The sequence below is a fragment of the Canis lupus genome, chromosome 26 (genome assembly GCF_048164855.1).
Source record: "Canis lupus baileyi chromosome 26, mCanLup2.hap1, whole genome shotgun sequence".
Lineage (NCBI taxonomy): Eukaryota > Metazoa > Chordata > Mammalia > Carnivora > Canidae > Canis > Canis lupus.
Window position 1 is genome coordinate 46,518,751 of NC_132863.1, and position 19,504 is coordinate 46,538,254.

Genomic DNA, 19,504 nt, shown 5'->3' on the forward strand with positions numbered 1-19,504 from the left:
CTACACTAAGCAAGCCACTTCCACCACTGTATTTAAATACTGGTGGTATTCACATACTCTGCTACCCTTGTACAGGCCAGCCTTAGAGAGGGAGGGCACTTACTATTCTACTTCACATGTCTGATGGCAGAAGGATGTTTTGTTGGATCCAAAGTTCATAAAATAGGAATATAATGATTTATAAAATAATCATCTACTTATAATATTCAAAGTTACATAGCATTTATTTCAACTTTAATATATAATTAAAACAAACATGTATCTTTATATTCTACCAAGATATTATTACAATGAACATTAGGAGCTTAAAAAGTACTGGTCAAAATAGCCTGCTTATGAATTAAGACTTCTACCTAAAATTAAAATTTAGAGAATATAGTAACTGGAGCCATAACTGAATAAACATACTCTCCAACAGTTGCTGAAAATACTTACATTCAGGTAAGCATTTTAAATCAGAGACTTCTCCCCCTTCTTAGCATGGCTTAATTTTTATTACATGTAGTATATTCTGAACTAGTAATACATTATATTTAGTCCAAATTATATTCATTTAAAATAAGATAAATTTTAGTTTTATAAGTACAGTTAACTCAGCAAGATTTGTGCAATATAAGTATTACTACAAAAACAAGCAAATTACTTTTACTATCTGGTTTCACAAAAATTTTTCTTGTCTGTGTAATACAATTAAAAAAAATTACAGACTCTTGAGGCTGGAGTCATGTTACAGTGGTTTTTTCACATCCATAAGACACCATTTCTTTGGTTTTGGAGGCTCCTACAAAAGTACTCTTGCCTGGATGACGTGTATTTTTCTCTTTGTAGGGCTACTCTGGTATTTCCTGTTATACACAAAAAGGAATAGGTGGATAAAATTGTTGATAACTAGACATCACACATGAACATTTCTTTCATGAGCCATGAATAATGACATCAGTCCTCTGCGTACATTAAGAAGCTCCTCTTCTTGCTATAGTCAGGAAAAAAAAATCACACTTAGATTTTAAATTATTATTGTAGAACCATCAAATAGGAAAAAAAAGACAAGCTAGCTATAAATTGGGATTCTTTGGGAAGCAATCCCCTTCATAAAGCAATCCCCTTGTATCAGTGTTCATGCTATCTAACTGCCCCCCCCCACCCCACCCCAGTCTATTCCTACCTAGCTACAGAGTTCAGGGATCATCACTGATACTCTAGATGATCAACTGAGAGATCCAGTCTTTTAAATCCCAAATTGCTGAAATTTTTTTTTAGACTGAATTTTATTTATTGGTCTAGTTGGTTGGCTTGTTTGCTTTGAGCTAGGGTGGCTTAGCCACAAAGGCCTGGTCCTCTACCATTCCAGCACAGTGAGGTTCTATTCAAAGTGAGTACATACAATAGTACCATCTTTGTGCACAGGAGATATTACAGTATGCATAAAAATGCTATCTCTGAGACAACACTGAAGACATGTTCGCTTGGATCCCTACCCTCCAGCAGTACTTTTCCCCAGAATTGCAGCTGCTGGTCTACTAGACATCTGGAAGGTAAATGGAGTCTTGCTGTCCAAGTAGACAGGACTTCTTTCTGAGGAGCTCTGTCCTGACACACAGCCTTCAGAAAGCAGCAGGGGTCTATTGCAGTGCACAGTACTTAGATACAGGACAAAAAAATAATTCTTTGAGCTCGTTTTAAAATCAGCAAACTGATAACTCTTTTTTTCCTTAGGAGGGACTCATTTTAATCACCTGTATTAATATTTTACTATAAGTTTGCTACCATTATTCTAACTCAAGCAACAAAAATCGCTGAGCTAAAACTGTCTCTCAATCCAAAAAGAAAGAAGCAAAGCCTGTGAAAGAACTGCCATTAAGAGACGCAGCAGCATGACTGGCCCTTCCACGTGAAACTCCGACCCGAGAGTGGACTTACTGTTTCCTTCAGAAGCCTGTCTTGCAGCATTTTCATATTTTCTTTCATTGAACACATCTGTAAATGCAAAATTCATCTATGAAATTTACTGTAAAATCTTCACAGCAAAGAGGTATTAAGAGAGATACATAAAAATGTAGAAGCTGGTACCTCAGATCGAAAAACAGTGTCCTCGTAATCAGTGTTGTAGAAGACATTTTTTTCCAGTGACGCTTTCAAAAGGTGAAGCCTAACAAAAGGAGTTACTTTTGTAGTTATCATTTTAAATTGCTGTAATATGATTAGACTTTTAGACTGTTTAAAAATTAAAAATGTATACAGATTCCAGTCATTAAGAATATCACACTAACCTCTGCTGTTCACTTTTTTGATAGGCACTGAACTTCTGAAATGTCTTCTCCCAGAAATCCTAAATTATAAAATACAAAAATTAAAACTTGCAGAATTCCTATACTCCTAATTTAAATAAACAATGTGGCTATATGCTAAGCATATTCTAGATGTCACTCTTTCAGGGTTTTCCCCTTACTAAGTTTCAGTCTGTAGGTGATATGTGTATATATATATATATATGAAATCTAAAACAATTTTCTAAAGAATAAAATTAACAGTTTTCCTGGGTGTAGCTCTTTTAAGAATTTTTTTAAAGCACATACCACAAATTCTTTCTCCAAATCTTTTAAAGACTGTGAATCTTTTTCATAATTCTCCAACTCCTCTATGATGATGAATTGGAACTTTTCAAGTTTGTTGATCCTATTAAAGAAACAAAATGAGGTTATTTTTGGAAACTGTAGCATTCAGAAGATTTCAAAGGGTTTTTTTTTTTTTTTATTACAGACCTATACTCCTGAATCTGTTGGTTCATTGTATTCAGATGTTGTTGAGCTGTTTTCCAAGACTGCTTAGTAAAGTAATCCATAATTTTTTGGCGGACCTGAAAAACACTAAGCTGTAACTGAAAACTCTTTATAAAATAATCTAACCAAGACTATGTTACGAACAAAGCCTTTACCATGGAAATGACTCAGAACTCAGAAAAGCGACAAATGGAAAACTTGGGGATTTAAACTAAAATGTTAATAAGTTCAATCAGAGCAGGATCCAGTTCCATCAAGGAGGTTTTGACTTGGTAAAGACACCACAGTCTAATTATTTACAAATATGCTAGTTATTATCATTCTCTTTAGGAACAGAGCCTCAAAGTCAGAATCATTACCATCTTCCAAGAAAACCCATTTGCTAGATCTAGCCAGGTGCAGAACACGATACAGAAATCAGGGCTCCTCTGTTTAGACTAGGTTGGCCTTTGATAATTAAAATCAAAATAAAACATGAGAGATTCCTAACTCTGGGAAACAAACAAGGGGTAGTGGAAGGGGAGGTGGGCCCCGGGGGATGGGGTGTTGGGTACTGAGGGGGGCACTTGACAGGATGAGCACTGGGTGTTATATGTTGGCAAATCAAACTACAATAAATTACATATATATATATATATACACACACACACACACGAAATCAAAATAAAATATACAGAATTTTAATTTCAGAGAGAAGCAAAGGAGGAAATGGGGCTGATGATAAAAGATGTATTTCTGCACAGGTTACCAGGAGGCAAAGAACTCTTATAAACACAGGTGTGTGGGAAAAAGAGGCAGGTGGAGAAAACAATACCTAAAAATTTCCTACACAGCATTTTTGCAAACTTCACTTCACTCAAACCTCAGCAGCTAAGGCTATGTAAGTGTACAGACCTGGTAACACGGAATGAGGGGGTTTCATGTTTTATACAGCGCCCTAACCGTCCCCATTCCATGCAACAAAAACATGAGGCATGAAAAGAAAATTGTTCAGGGTAAAAAAGAAAAATCACACTAAGAGTCCAAATAATAAAAAAACTGAAAAGGGAAATGAGACAAAGAATCCAGGAGAAGAAAGAATATGGATAATACACAGATTTTAGAAGAGAAACCTGGAGTCACCCCACTTGTCACCAGTCCACAAAGACAAAGGGATTAGTAAATGGATGTTTTGTGGCCATACGATCAAACCAGCTGAGAGTCTAGTAGAAAGCTGGTATCTCTTCATATGACTGGGTATAAATCATATATTTTTTAAAGATTTTATTTATGAGAGACACAGAGAGAGGCAGAGACACAGGTAGAGGGAGAAGCAGGCTCCCTGCAGGGAGCCTGATGCAGAACTCAATCCCAGGACCCCAGGATCACACCCTGAGCTGAAGGCAGATGCTCAACCACTGAACCACCCAGGCCTCCCAGGTATAAATCATAATTTAAAGAATGGTAACGCACATGAAATTTCCTCCTAAATTCTGCGTTGAGGCTCTCGCACATCACCTCTGAGAGTTCGTTTTCCCAGCTTTCCCCATGGATAGAAAAGTCATTTGTTGACAATGGAGATATACTTCCAGACACTAAAAAACGAAGACAATCGGGTAAAGTTAAAATATGTATTTTTTTTTTAAATTTATGATAGTCACAGAGAGAGAGAGAGAGAGAGAGAGAGAGAGAGAGGCAGAGACACAGGCAGAGGGAGAAGCAGGCTCCATGCACTGGGAGCCTGACGTGGGATTTGATCCCGGGTCTCCAGGATCGCGCCCTGGGCCAAAGGCAGGCGCCAAACCACTGCGCCACCCAGGGATCCCTAAAATATGTATTAATACAAATTTACCCTTACTGGTCATGAAGCTGAGAACAAATCTTATTTTCAGATTCTATGTGTGATCTAAGAATTATGATATTAAAGGTATACCCTCCTATTTTTCAATTTAAAAATATTTTGATTTCTAAAAAGTCATTTTGGCAATGGCAATATCAAGATGGAAGTTTCTGGATTGTTCATTTTTTAACTATTTCCATGCTAATAACCAAATATTTAGTGACTGATCAGTAAATTCATATTCTAGTAAAGCTTATACGTGGTAATAATAAAATCTTAAAGGAGATTTAGGAATGCAAACAGATCCTTACTACCATACTTCACATAAAGTGAACTTTGTGATACAGCATCATCCTTATTAGACTTCTCCGGAGTTCTCTTTACAAAGGAGATTTTTTTGTGGGTCATTCAAGATCTAAGAAGCTACCTTCCACCATAATTGCATTTTGACACAGGCATTTGATCTACCTACCTTCGTAAGTGTGATGAACGCTATCTTCATTTTTAGATCGTTTTTTGGGAATCAAGCATACTCTCCCTTCCTCCTCCTTTTCCAATTCTACTTCATCAGCACTACTTAGATTATCTTCCACGTACATTCGTTTGCAACTAATATGCTGTATGGAGTCTTAAGAACAGTTAAAAAATAGTGCTACAATCTTGATTAAAAATACCTAATAATTTTCTTGCTTTTATTAAAGGCTTTCAGTTATTTGTATTTAGGCAACTGCGCATTAAGTTGTATCTAGTTTATTTTCAACTTGACATTAAGTTGAATACATGGTAGGACTTAAAATATAATTCCTTTAGATAACATTTCACAGTAGTATTTCTCTAATATGGTTTTTAAAGCAGTTCTGTGACTACATACCTGACACATGAGTAGAGTCACAAGGCATGTCACACCATATTTGCTCTCTTCCTTCACTAGACATGGATAGTGGAGATGTAGAACGATTTCCCTAAAATAGATATTAGAAATTGGAAACAAATTCTGTTAACAGTCTTGGCTTCACCTTTGACCATCTTTCTCAAACTGTAAAGCAAGTGAACTGCAAATGCTGTCCATTCCTTTATCAGATGGTTTTGTTTATATCCCTTCCCTGCATCTCTAACATGACATTCCTATATTCACCTCAATCCTATATGATAGCAATAGTTTTCAGCTGACTTTTTCGACTACTCCCGCTTTTCAATCCTTCCTCATTAGGATTTTGATTTGAGTCGGGGAAACAGGAAGCCATACAAAATAGAAATCTAAACTCTTCTTTCAATCTCCATTTCAGCCACATCTTTTTCATCTAACCTGGTGTTTTCCTGCTTCAGTATACAGGTTTCTCCATTCCAGTCAAAGGAATCATTTTCCTATTCCATAAAAATACATGCCTGCCCCCGGTTCCTCCCTTTACTTATTAGGTGGGTCAATAGATCCAGACCAAGCAGCGAAGGAACAGCAACCTATCTACTAAGGTGGAGGTTAAATCCCAGCCTTCCCTTAACTGTAAAATTTTGCCTTACTGTTCTGTGTTTTACAGGATATTACAATATTTTTGATGATGGACTGATGGACTACTATAGTGGCACAAAGCTCAACCAAATTTCTATGTATTCAGGAAACCAGAAAGTCCCTTATAACTATGTAAGTCAGTGGTTCAGCAGCTGTATCTCACTATTTAAGACTTACAACTTCTCATTTAAAAAATGTCAACTTTCTTCCATGATCACAACATCCTGCACTTTAAACATCAGATTTTCAATTAACAAGTTAACAAATATTAAAACATTATTACTAGAGGCCAGTAATCTGATTCTTATAAGGACTATCTTAGTTTAAGTTGGTTAGTTGTACTACCCTTTAAGCCTCTAACGCTTTGTCCAAGATTTTCATTGTTGTTTGCAAGTTCAACTTCCATCAACTGTTTTTTCTGAACTATAAGTACTTACATCTGAGTAGCTGTTCCAATTGTGTGTTTCTTATGTAAACACCACAGAATTTATATTTTTTCTATTCATAACAGTATTACTAATTGGGAGTATGAATGAACAAGACATATGCAAACCCAAAGGAAATTAGAAAATTACTTAAAGCCAAAACCACGGTATGAAACCAAAACTTGGGATGCCTGGGTGGCTCAGCGGTTGAGCACACCTGCCTTCGACTCAGGGTGTGATCCCAGTCCAGGGATCCAGGCCCACATCAGGCTCCCAGGAGGGAGCCTGCTTCTCCCTCTGCCTATGTCTCTGCCTCTCCCTTTCTGTGTCTCTCATGAATAAATACATAAAAAACTTTAAAATAAAAAAAGAAACCAAAACATATGTGTGTGTGTGTGCTTTTTTTTTAAAGATTTTATTTATTCATGAGAAACACACAGAGAGAGCAAAGACACAGGCAGAGGGGGAAGCAGTCTCCCTGCATGTGGGACTCGATCCCAGGACCCTAGCTAGGATCATGACTTAAGCCAAAGGCAGAGACTCAACCAATGAGCCACCCAGGTGCCCCCAAAACTAATGTTTTGAGGGAATATTTCATTTGCTGCTAAAATTCGTCACCCATTCACAATTTAATGGGAAAAAGTCCTTAGACAACTAAAACGTTAATTTGATAAAAGTATCCACCAGAAACTACGAATAAGCATGCCTGCTGGTACAGTATCTAGTTAACACTCCCCCCGAGGTCACTGTCATCTTAACAATAAAAAACTTAAGTATAAGGACTGGAATGGAAAATACAAAAATTATCATGAGTAACTGCCTATATCCAAAATCCAAGAGGACCTATGGCAGGGAATTATGACAGAATTAGTCAAGGTAGTTGGAGATATAAAAATCAACAATGTTTCTATACAAAAGCAAAAAATTAAAAATCCAGAAAATATAGTTTTTTTAATACAGTAAAAAGAAAATCCATAAAATGTAGGAACTAATCTAATTTTCTTTGTGGAAGATTTGGCATAATTTTGTTGTAAATAATACCAAAATGTAGAGAGAAAAATATATGGATGAAAAATCTCAGTATCAATATTGGGAAATGGAAATTCTTCCCTTAGACAAACTCCAAAATTTATGTGGATGAGTAGAGGGTCAAGAGCATGCGCAAGAGGAGTGTGGAGTGGTGAAGTACCCTGGTAGCATCAGGCTCTACTGATGAAAGTGATGTGGCCTCAGCACACAGAGAGAGCCTGCCTTACAGCTGGCCCCCTAGTTGTCTGGGCTGTGCCCAAATGATCATTGCAAACAATGGAGACAGGAGAGTACCTCATGCACTAATTTACTATACACATGGCAAAGAGAAAGCCTAGAAAGATTGAAAAGCTAAAGGTTGAATTTTTACCAGAAAGGAATAGGACAGTAGCTGAGGGATTTCTTGAACACAAAGACTGGTAAATTTCATGATACCATTTTTTTGTCCTATGGAAGTTTTTTATTTAAATGAAAAGATACATACTGGAAAAAGAATGTTTGCATTCTTTTGCATTGTACATAACAATGTACATAACAATGTACATAACAATTCTTTTGCATTGTACATAAACAATACAGAATTAATATCTAGAATATTTTAAGAACTACAAATCAATAAGAAAAAGCCAATGATGCAATTATCACAAACTAGCCAAAAAACAGGAATACTAATGCTGTTAATCAATAAAATGCACATTAAAGTTACTATACTCATCAAACTGACACAAAGAGAACCATATAGTAACATACAGTTAAAACTGTAGAGAAATGGACACCATCATATAGCAGTGTTGGAGACTATAGCAAATTTCTGATATCTAAGAGTCAACAGTAAATGGGAAACAGCCAATAAGTATATAACAATTAAAACTCCAACTAGACTGATAACATAAAGTAGGTAGGAGATTTTCTAGGTTTTGAGATTTGCAAGATAGGATACTGAAAGGATAAAGGGTTCAGGGAAACCAAGGATGGTAGAGCAATTCTGACAAAGGACAGTGGGATTATGATCCAGTGGGAAACTGGTGTTCAAACTATGGTCTCTAGAAACTGAGAATCTCGCAAAGGTGCTTTGGGGGTTATTAGGGAGACAGGCTGAGTAGGTTAGGGTGCAGACCTCCTTTCTGCTTTAAATAGTGTAGTCCATTTTTATCTGTTTGGCACATCGGTGCTTTCATGAGAGATTTTGTTAGAAAAATATGCTCTCTAAAAACTACTGGTTAAACAGAATAAAGGGAATAAAATCCTGTAGGAATAAAATCATTCGGTTCAAAGTGCTAGGACAGAAGTTTGGTTTTGTTAGAGGTTTTTAGGTGGACTGAACTCTCATTGATTCCATTTCTGTATACAGAGCTTAGCACATATCAAGAGAATAATATATTTGGGTATTTGCCAGGTATCAGATATTAATGCTTACACAATCAGACTAATTTTTCACAGCCCCACTGTGCAGATGAGAAAACTAAGGTGCAGAGGGATTCATTAATTTATAAAATGTTACATAGTTAGCAAATAGTGGAGTCAGGATTTATTTATTTTAAAAAAATTTTTTTTAAATTTATTTATGATAGTCACAGAGAGAGAGAGAGAGAGAGAGAGAGAGAGGCAGAGACACAGGCAGAGGGAGAAGCAGGCTCCATGCACCGGGAGCCTGATGTGGGATTCGATCCCGGGCCTCCAGGACCGCGCCCTGGGCCAAAGGCAGGCGCCAAACCGCTGCGCCACCCAGGGATCCCTGGAGTCAGGATTTAAATGCAATTCTGACTCAAAACTCTTTCTGCTATGCCCAGTTATAGTGAACTATATGATCCTGGTAGTCAGTTCTGTAACATTACTTCTTTAAGATCCTCCAAATTAATACATCTATATAACCCAAGCCAAAAAAAAAAAAAAAAAAAAAAAGAGGGGAGTGGAGGTGGCATGGGGTTTATAAACTGGTACCAAAGTATCCACAACTTATACTATTCCTTGTAGGCATAACAGTTTTAGCTACCCTCCCTCACTTTGACCATAATTGATTCCTATCTTTAATGTCTTTTTACAACCCTTCAGAACATACCTACATATAAGAAGAAATAGTACATTTGATAATATACAAAAGAGGAAGAATAAAGAATTTTTCAGGTACCATAAAATTTGTTCATTTTAGTATTCATTCATGAACTATGTGGTTTGGATGTACAGACAAGTAAGCAGTGCCTCTGTGGAAGTGATCATTCCTATAGCAATAGTGCTAACAGCACTCAATACTTCCCACAACATCACATTCTTACTCCTGTACAGCTACTTACTAGTCTAGAAGTTTCAGAGGCTTTTTACATCTCAGTAGGTTATTCTTCTCCCACAGACCAAACCCCAGAACTCTATATTAAGTGGATAAGCAATATATATTTGATTAAGATTAGAGGCAAATAATTTACCCTCTCTGGTATATCTGAAAAAGGAAAAAAAAATCATGTATATTCTTACCAACAAGAAGGACTGTGGAATTAGTGAGCAACTTTCTCTTGCACATAATTTTTTGTCACTGTTTGTAGGTGACTTTATTGGACCTCCAACTCCATATTTACTGTTTGAGGATTCAGGTGAAGTTTTCAGAGAAGGTGATAGGGATTTTGTCACACCATCAAAATCTTGAGTAAAATCCCTTTCTCTTATTTTCTCTGTACCTGTATTGCCTCACAGAACACAAAAAACAGATGGCAGGTATTGTCACTGGTGTCCACTTCAGAAATAGTACAATTATATTCTAAGAATATAATGATTAATCAAATCCTCAAATATTATCTATATTTAAAAAGATAAATGTTCAATAAATCAAGACCAAACTATATTTAATTTGTAAGACTCTGAAAAATATTATGGCTCATTTAAAAATGTAATTACAAGAAATTTCAAAAGTTCAAACAAAATTATCTATAGTATGAGCTGCTCTGTAATGATCAACCTAATCTTGAGTATTTTGACATCCTAGCCAATACTGTCACATAAAGATAAAGAATTTTCTGGTTGGAGATAGCTTGGGAAATCATCTTATTTAAATCCTTCATATATAGACAAGGAAATTTATGGCCAAAATAAACCTTAGTGTAAATGATTCTCAGTTTTCAGATCAAATCAGGGCATATGCATCTGTCTGTTAGTATGTGGTTATCTGAGATGACAATGGTCTATGCTCTATGAAAATATTCTAGAAAAGAATGAATCAGCTACTTTGGAGAAAGTATATGTTAACTTATTTAACTGAATTTTAACCGAAAAGATGGATACTTGGAAATGCTTTAAAATATACTTAAAAGGAGCTTAAAAAAAGTACAAACTTATAGTTTCCAAACTAGAAAAGTGTGTGATGTATATCTGTGTATACACCAATACTCCAAAGAATATGAATTTTTGTCAGTTATTTTTAAATAAAAGCAAAACCTGAAATCACAAAAGATAATCCACTATGGGTCCACAGAATGACCATGATATTTCTTGGGGACTTTAGTCAATGAAATGTATAAAAGAAGAAGTAGAAATGCTCATCATTATTTTCATGTTATTAAATATATCTAGGGATTAAGCACCTAAAAGTTTATTCAGTTTTCACATTATAATTTGTAAATATAAGTACTTTCCATATTGAAGCATTTGGTCTTTAACTCCCTACCATTAAAGACCTGACTGTCATAGGGACAACTGTTGTCTACTTTGCAAAGACCACGTTACTAACATTTACTAGTTCAAAAAATGAAGTTTTGAGTACCCATAATTTTGAAGGGCATATTTGTTAATCTTCAAACTCTATTTTCACAGAATTATAGTTATAACAGAAATTTATTGAATATTTTATAAGAAAAAAAGTGATACTGACATCTCATTACTTCTATAGAGGATGGGCTCCCAGATAAAGATATAGGAGATAAGCCAAGGCTATTATCTCTTATAGCATCTTTTGGTAGAGATGATGGTATATCCTTTTGTTTTTCGGCAGAGAAGGTGTTCTGTTGTTTCTTTGGAAGCTTCATGGTTTTGCTTCTGGAATGGATATTCTCCTCCTAAATGTATTGACAACTCTCAAATTATACTTAAATGCAAAGAATTTATACTTGAACATATAAAACAAATTATGCTGAAATAGTAAATATCTTCTACTATTTACAGGCACAACAGGGGGCTCAACACAAGTAGCGGAGGACTTTCTAATATACTAGAAGGCATATGACAAATTCACAGAAAAATACAGTTCATGGATTGTAATATTATAAGAAATACAAACAAAATGCTGTAAGAAGATTATATCCAGTTTAGAAAAACCAGAAAAAGTTCCTGGATTGCATGGTACTTGTCATGCTTGGGAGCTGTTAAAGGACGTGGTGCGGGATATACTAAGGCCATGAGAGACCCCTAACAGCACAGGGAGTGGAGAAGCAAGGGTCTTGTTTGGTACGTGTGCTGCCGAAGCAAGCACGTCACAGGTTCTGTTTGGGAGTCATGGGTTATTCTGTTTGTTTTACCGGGGAAGAGAGGAAATGAGCTTGCAAAGGTATTCTGATACACTATTTCACTATATGGAGATTTTCAGGGTTTTTCTTTGAAGTTAGATAAGAGGAAAGGTGGCTTGGGAAGACTCAGCTGGCTATGTGCATAGTAAATTAAGAAGTGATAGAAAATCCGGAGATAAGTTATAAAGTCCTTAAAGTCTTCCAAGTAAAGGTTAACAAGGTTAGAAACAAGGGAAGATGGAAGTTTAATGATGTGAAATCAGAACAGAGTAATGGCCAGAGACCTACCTTTAGTGTCAGACTCTCTGGGTCCAAACCTTTGTTTTACCACCTCCTACCTGTGTGACCTTGGGCAAGTTCCTTTATCTCTTTGAGCCTCAATTTCTCATTTGTAAAATGAGATGTCAATAATAATACGAGTCACCTATGGTACTTAAGAGATTTTAAGAAGTTAAAGTACTTAGCATAGCACCTGGCATATTGTAAGCACTGAATTTTTTGTGTTATTGTTTTGCTTTTTACTTTGTTAAAAAGAAGTCTTTCTAGCACAGATGGCTAGAGAATACATCTGTAATATTCCCAGAGAGAAGCCAGGGATGGACACAGGTGGGCAATATATGGGAAGAATCTCAGGTCCATTCAAGAGAAAGATTCACAGCTTCCCAACAGTCTGCACTTTTTTGGAGTATAATTTTGAAAAAAAACAAGCATTTTTCTAATTCAAAGATATGATCTTCAGGTTATCATTTTCTTAGAGCCAAACATCTGTTTTGTAACACTAATGCCAATTTATCACACATTTTGCCGCATTGTCTAAAGATCAACTTTTAACCTATAAAATTTCTCATGCAGAATGTTAAATCTTAAAATGTGACAAATCTGACATTTTTGCAAAAAATACATTCTATATTTAATATTCTCACAGGCTTTTCAGAAATTTTTAGTCTGAATTGTATCTATTTACCTTTACTAGCAATTTCTCTTTAAACGAAAGTGAAAATTCTTGTTCATTCTCTGATTCTGAATTTGAGAGATCTTTATAATTTTTTTTGGTTTTTGTCGCTCTTCGTGGAAGTCTGATTCTCCCATCTGGAACTCTCTCCTCTACCTTTTTGGTGATGTTTTTGTTGGGTGTCTTTAGGAGAAAAATTTCTAAATTATTAGATCAACATTTGAGATATAAGAAATACAAACTATTTGCTGTAAAATTGGCACTATGACAAGATATACATAATATATTTGTAGAAATAAAAAGATTCCTGATTAATATTTTTCAGACTGGATTTTATCTTTCTGTCCTTATATCTTCTCTATCACCTTTTTCTATCCCTGTCATTAAAGGTCTGAGAGGCCTGGTATATATTACTTAACGCATGTAAAAAACAGGAAAAAAAGAGAAGCAGAGATATCAAAAGTTCCTAGAACTACAGAAGAAAACAGGCCAACATGATCCAAAAAGGGAAAGGTAGGAGGATGCATGCAAAGGCTAGAATAATTATGGAAAAACAAGTAACCATAAGGATAAAATTATGAGATGAAAAATGAATTTTTTTACATGACAGAAGAAATATAATTTTAAAGGGGTGTTTGAACACAAACTTCTTGGCTTTACCATTTTAGATTTTGGTTGTCCCCTTTCCAAAGATGGTCCTGCAATTCAAGAAAATAAAATTTTCAAATAGATAAGAACTGGCATTAAATTTTTTTTGAATATTTTTGCATAGAAGTTAAAATTATGGGCAGCCCGGGTGGCTCAGCAGTTTAGTGCCGCCTCCCGCCCAGGGCCTGATCCTGGAGACCTGGGATCAAGTCCCACGTCAGGCTCCCTGCATGGAGCCTGCTTCTCCCCCTGCCTGTGTCTCTGCCTCTCTCTCTCTCTCTCTCTGTCTCTCATGAATAAATAAATAAAATCTTTAAAAAAAAGTTAAAATCATAACACCAAGAATAAATACATCTTTAAACTCATTCAAAAATTTAAATTTCAAGATGATTTGAGGCTAAACTGACATTGATAATTTTATAGTGTTTGGTAGGATACAAATTGCCAATTTCCTTTCATATTCTTTACATCCTAAAACTTCTTAAACATGCAGGAGAATACATAACATAATCTATAAAGTCAAACACCTATATGAATCTACCATTCAATTTAAGAGCTGAATTATGAATAATGATGTATCTATTTATGTGTACTCTGTATGATGGTCAATATCCCCTCTGCCAAAAGGGAATATCTTCATTATCCTGAATTATTTCTCATTCACTTGATCTTAAAAAAGAAAGTTTTACCTCCCAGATAAGTATTCCAAAACAATACAATGAACTTTGAAGAGAGTATCATCTCATTCATATGTAATATTCTATGATTTGCTTTATTTTTCACCATTGTTTCTAAGATTCATCCATATTACTGAGAGAAGCTTTAGTTTCTATCCCTTTTTTGCCTTTCAAGCACAAATAACTTTCTAAATATTCTCTGAAGCCTAAGAAATGGGATTACCCAAACCAAGGAAGCAAGGAAGTTCTGGGAAAAAGGTCTTCCAATCCTAGCAATAACCCAGATCCTACATATGGTCTTGTGATCATTCAGCCATTTAAACAATTCACTCAGAAGATCAATTTTATTTTATTTTATTTTAAAGATTTATTTGAGAGAGAGAAACAGAAAGCGTGAGAGAGTGAGCTGAGCAAGGGGTAGGGACAGAGGGAGGGCAAGAAGCAAGCTCCCTGCTCAGTGGGGAGCCCAAACCAGAGCTTAATCCCAGGACTCCAGGATCATGACCTAAACCAAAGGCAGGCACTTAACTGACTGAGTTACCCAGATGCCCTGACTCAGTAGTTTAGTTTTTGAAGTATTTACTGATGACAGTATTCTAATCTTGAATGGTCTCAAGATTTCTGATCACCTACCCTATGTTACAAATGACTGTAAACTCTCTGAGAGCATGTGATTCATATCATGTTTCTCCTTGGCTTATAAAACACTGCTTCGAAGTCCAGGAACGTGACCAGATGCAGTACATCTTTCAGCATCTTCCCACAAGTCTGATCTGTGCTCCAACTACCCCAGTACTGCACTCCCTGCACTAGCACATGATGCTCTTTCAGACTTCTGCCTCTTTTATAGATGATTATCCTGCTACTTCTCTTCTTCATCTATTTCAAGATTCAGCCTCATTTATGAACACATGCCAAACTTCATTTCCACATTTCTATTTTTACTTCTGTTTAAGCCATCACCCAACTCCCCCCAACATATGCACAAAGGTTACAACTGGTTATTTTTATCCTGACAAAAAAGCTGATTCCCTTAAAATACATATCAATTTAAAAGTTCAGAGTTATGTTGTCTTTTAAAAAAGGAATATATAAAATTTTTGTGTTTTGTAAACCATCTAGGAAAATGGCCAGTATGTCTAGCCAAAAACCTATACCTCAAACTCTTGTTCAATTATTTTAAGAGAGTCACTAGATGAAGTAGAAGCCATATGCTGAGAAGACATTCTGTGGAAGATATAGGCAAAAATATTTCTCCAAGAAAATTGTTTTCCTTACAATATATCTTTATATGAATTCTATGTGAATTCCTAAAAATCATGTGCTGGGTGCGACAGGAAATAGATGTCCAAGATTTGATTTTTGCTTAGAGTACTGGTTTCATGAGTGCTTAATAATTCATCATTCACAGTAATTGCTAAATAAGTGAGTAACAGTAGGCCATTAGAAGACCAGCAATTAGAGTATGCATGAACCAAAGAATAGGAAAATCATATTTTGTGTCTCTTAAGATCTCAGTAAAAAAGAAATTTATCTATAACTACATTACTAAAAATAATAAAATGAAAAAACAAAACATCTGTAGTGTGGTGTATTTGCTCTTCTTTTTCTATTCATAAGGCTATGTAGTTATAAACACTAACTACATGTACAAATATACTTATCAACCAACAAAGCATTTCATGTAGTTTAAATGGTAAAATCAGTTGCAATATTTCTCTAAAAAGTGATTTCTTACTTGGTTTCCCACTTTTATGTTTCTTCACATTTTTATTTCTGCTATAGTCTATTAGCTGTGGTTTTGATTTTGGTTCCTTTAGCCAGCTAACATCAGTCTTGCTGTCATCACATACGTATTCAGTGTCAGTATCACTAAAGAGATTTTTGTTTTTAGGGTCTGTTACAGTCTATAAAAAAAAAAAATCCTTGTAATAGATGAAGAAACATGTCTCATTATATACTATGCAAGGTAAGTTAAGCCAAAAAACAACCCCAGGCAACAGAAAAACTTAATTTTTTGGCATACTAATCTACCTAGCATTAACGAAAACATATCTAGAAAGTCACTCAGAAATCCAGATCAGGGACTGAGATTCATATTCTGTTGTTTTAAAACTGCCTACTCCCACAGAGACATAAGTTAATGTCATCAAAGAAAATAACTAAAACTGTCATATCTTCTATTTCTAGATGATCACAAACAGCTCAGAGACCATGACAAAGTCATAGGGGGCCCATGGATAATCTCACAGAAGAAAAAAAAGTCCAAATAATTTTGTTTTCTAGATCTGTGATCATCTTTCACATTGGAAAATTATTTTTAAAATACTGTTTTTAATAGATATACTGATATCATAACTCACTTTTTTATCTTTTGTTTTGAGAGAAGTTTCAAGTTCATCATGATTCCTTAAACCTATCCTTAAACAAAAATATGCATTAATTTTAATTAACTTTAATTATTTGTTCTCTTAAGGTAACATGCACTGGACAGTTAGACCTGGGTCTTCAGCCTTACTCTTTTACTAAATTCACTATGTAATTCTGGCCAAGTTGCTTATGCTCTCTGACATCAGTTAATTATGAAAATAACAAGGTCAGATGAAAGGACTAAGTCCTTTCAACTTTATCATCTAAGAGACACAACTAATATAAAAGAGCATGGAATTTGCAAATTTATTTTAGAAACAAAGGCTGAAATATTAGAAATATAATGGGGTAATCATGCCAGTAGCATTTTTATTCATTCTTCTCATTTGTTAAAAACTCTCAAACAAACTGGGAGGAAATATTGAAGAAAAAGAGTAAGTTTATTTTAGTTTGATTCATCTAATTCTAATAAAAACACCTACAATTTTATTGAATTATCCACACGGGCTTCTGTAGCTGTAGCTTGAAATTCCTGGATCTATATTGTGAATAAACATTAAAACATTTTTCTTAGTGTTGAATTGAGGTAAACAAAAATTTTAAAAATAAACATATAAAATCTAGTGTCTATTACTTCCTTTCATAAGATGCATCAATAAAATTAACTAAATATTTTTATATTTAAGAAGAAAGCCACTATTATAAAATATACTTTAAAAAAAAGCTGGTACTGAATAGAATGATGGATTGGCAAGAGAAAAACTAGAGTAAATGTTTTTAAATTTCTCATATCGAGAAGGAAAGGGATTTTCTTGATGTAGTAGTGTCAGTACCCCCATGCCTCAATTACTCATTTTTCACTACTTTAGTCCAAAGGATTTGAAAGGAAACCAAATGTACCTAAGTTGGTGCCAAATAAATTTTGAAACATTTAAAAATATTTTAAAGCATATCTACAAGAGAACGGAAACCAAAAAACATACACTGTAATAACTCTATGGTAAATACAAAATAAATGCTGAATAATTAAATAAAAAACCACTGATTTCTAGCTTACTCCAAGTTTTATAATAGGCTCATCAGCTCCATTCAAGTTAAAATTATAAACATCATTCCTGTAAAAATAAAGAGAAATATTAACTCCAATATATAATAAATTTTCAAATATGAAGAAAACTAAGATCTATGAAAAATTACTCACAATTGGCATTCAGAAGTAACATTAACAAAAGTAGTCTTCAGTTGTCTGTAACTTTTTTTCTGAACCTTTTCCTAAACACAAAAAAGTCTGTATAACTTTCAAACTTGTACATTAGTATACTTGGCAAACAAAAAACATATGCAATTTTTATTTTCATATATTTTTTTAGTTTTTTAGATTTTTATTTATTTATTCATGAGAGACCGAGACAGAGAGAGAGACAGACAGACAGACAGAGACACAGGCAGAGGGAGAAGCAGGCTCCATGCAGGGAGCCCGAAGTGGGGACTCCATCCCAGGACTCCAGGATCACGCCCTGGGCGGAAGACAGGCGCTAAATCGCTGAGTCACCCAGGGATCCCCATATTTTCATTTATTTTCTACTTGTTCCTACTCATGTTTTACATCTGTAACTATTTTCTTAATGTAAACTGTATAAAAGTATTAAATATTTACACTTAAAAATTTTAAAGACTTTATGAAGAATATAATTTGAAAGTACTATAAATTATATATAAAATATAATATCCTTATATCTTTAAAATGCACTGGCATTACTCTACACAGGTATCCTACAAGCTGAACCTTAGTGATTTTAGAATCACAAAACAAGCATGCTTCTTTTTTTCCCAGACTCATTTGCTTTAAAGTCTTAGATAGAAAAACTTTGAGAACGACTACGTTTCTTTTTTTTTTTTTTTTTTTTAATTTTTACTTATTTATGATAGTCACACAGAGAGAGAGAGAGAGAGAGAGGCAGAGACACAGGCAGAGGGAGAAACAGGCTCCATGCACCGGGAGCCCGACGTGGGACTCGATGTGGGACTCGATCCCGGGTCTCCAGGATCGCGCCCTGGGCCAAAGGCAGGCGCCAAACCGCTGCGCCACCCAGGGATCCCCGGGAACGACTAAGGTTTATGTAAAATCACTATTAATATCACTAAACAATTATTGAAAGAAATACTCTGATGTCTATTTAATAAGTTGGAAATATTAAAACTATTCATTTTAGTTATTCATATTTAATTGTATTATGTATTTGACTATTTTACATATAATTATTTGTATTATTTCAAAAAGTTTATCCCTCAATATATTACTCTTCTGTCACTTATCTTATCCTTTCCAGTATGATTTTTACCAGTGTTTACATACATCTGTTCAATTCATCTACTGCATGCTAGCATGTGCTAGGTATTGCAGAAGAAACAAAAAATAAGCCAAAATATTAAAAAAGATATAAAAGGGAGCAAAAGTGTTATACAGGGTACAAAGATGATTCTAAACAGAGTCTAACAGAAGACACAGGAGAGAAAAAAAAAACTGCAAGAGTGAGTAAAATATCAAGAAATGGTACAAAGAAATTGGTGTTGGGGACTCCTGAGTGGCTCAGTTGGTTGAGTATCTGCCCTGGGTTCAGGTCATGATCCCAGAGTCCTAGGATCAAGCCGCTTGTTGGGCTACCGCTCTCTCTGCCATTCTCCCTGCTTGTGCTCTCTCTATATATAATAAATAAAATAAAATCTTTAAACAAAAAAAAAAACAACAAAAAACAAAGAAATCAGGGCATAGATTCAGAATTCTTGCCCATTTGGATTTTGAGTCAGGA

The 19,504-nt window shown here is 34.9% G+C and overlaps 1 protein-coding gene across 10 annotated transcripts in view; it reads right to left on the bottom strand.

Annotated features, from left to right (window-relative positions):
* Positions 1-205: 205 nt before the first annotated feature.
* Positions 206-19,504, bottom strand: part of SYCP2 (synaptonemal complex protein 2) — a 78,070-nt gene continuing 58,771 nt past the window's right edge. For 4 of the 10 annotated variants that reach the window (XM_072801617.1, XM_072801619.1, XM_072801618.1 and 1 more), the window contains exons 26-43: positions 17,896-17,966; positions 17,752-17,809; positions 17,177-17,232; positions 16,688-16,745; positions 16,063-16,231; positions 13,660-13,697; positions 13,012-13,182; positions 11,417-11,600; positions 10,030-10,238; positions 5,471-5,561; positions 5,072-5,227; positions 4,233-4,354; positions 2,763-2,857; positions 2,577-2,676; positions 2,271-2,329; positions 2,071-2,149; positions 1,921-1,977; positions 206-973 (exon numbers count right to left, since the gene is read on the bottom strand). In XM_072801617.1, coding sequence (XP_072657718.1) covers positions 896-973; positions 1,921-1,977; positions 2,071-2,149; positions 2,271-2,329; positions 2,577-2,676; positions 2,763-2,857; positions 4,233-4,354; positions 5,072-5,227; positions 5,471-5,561; positions 10,030-10,238; positions 11,417-11,600; positions 13,012-13,182; positions 13,660-13,697; positions 16,063-16,231; positions 16,688-16,745; positions 17,177-17,232; positions 17,752-17,809; positions 17,896-17,966 — 1,851 coding nt within the window. In that variant the 3' untranslated portion in view covers positions 206-895. Of the gene's footprint in view, positions 974-1,920; positions 1,978-2,070; positions 2,150-2,270; positions 2,330-2,576; positions 2,677-2,762; positions 2,858-4,232; positions 4,355-5,071; positions 5,228-5,470; positions 5,562-10,029; positions 10,239-11,416; positions 12,980-13,011; positions 13,183-13,659; positions 13,698-16,062; positions 16,232-16,687; positions 16,746-17,176; positions 17,233-17,751; positions 17,810-17,895; positions 17,967-19,504 lie in introns of those variants that run through there. The other 6 variants (XM_072801623.1, XM_072801622.1, XM_072801624.1 and 3 more) reach the window with 6 other exon arrangements.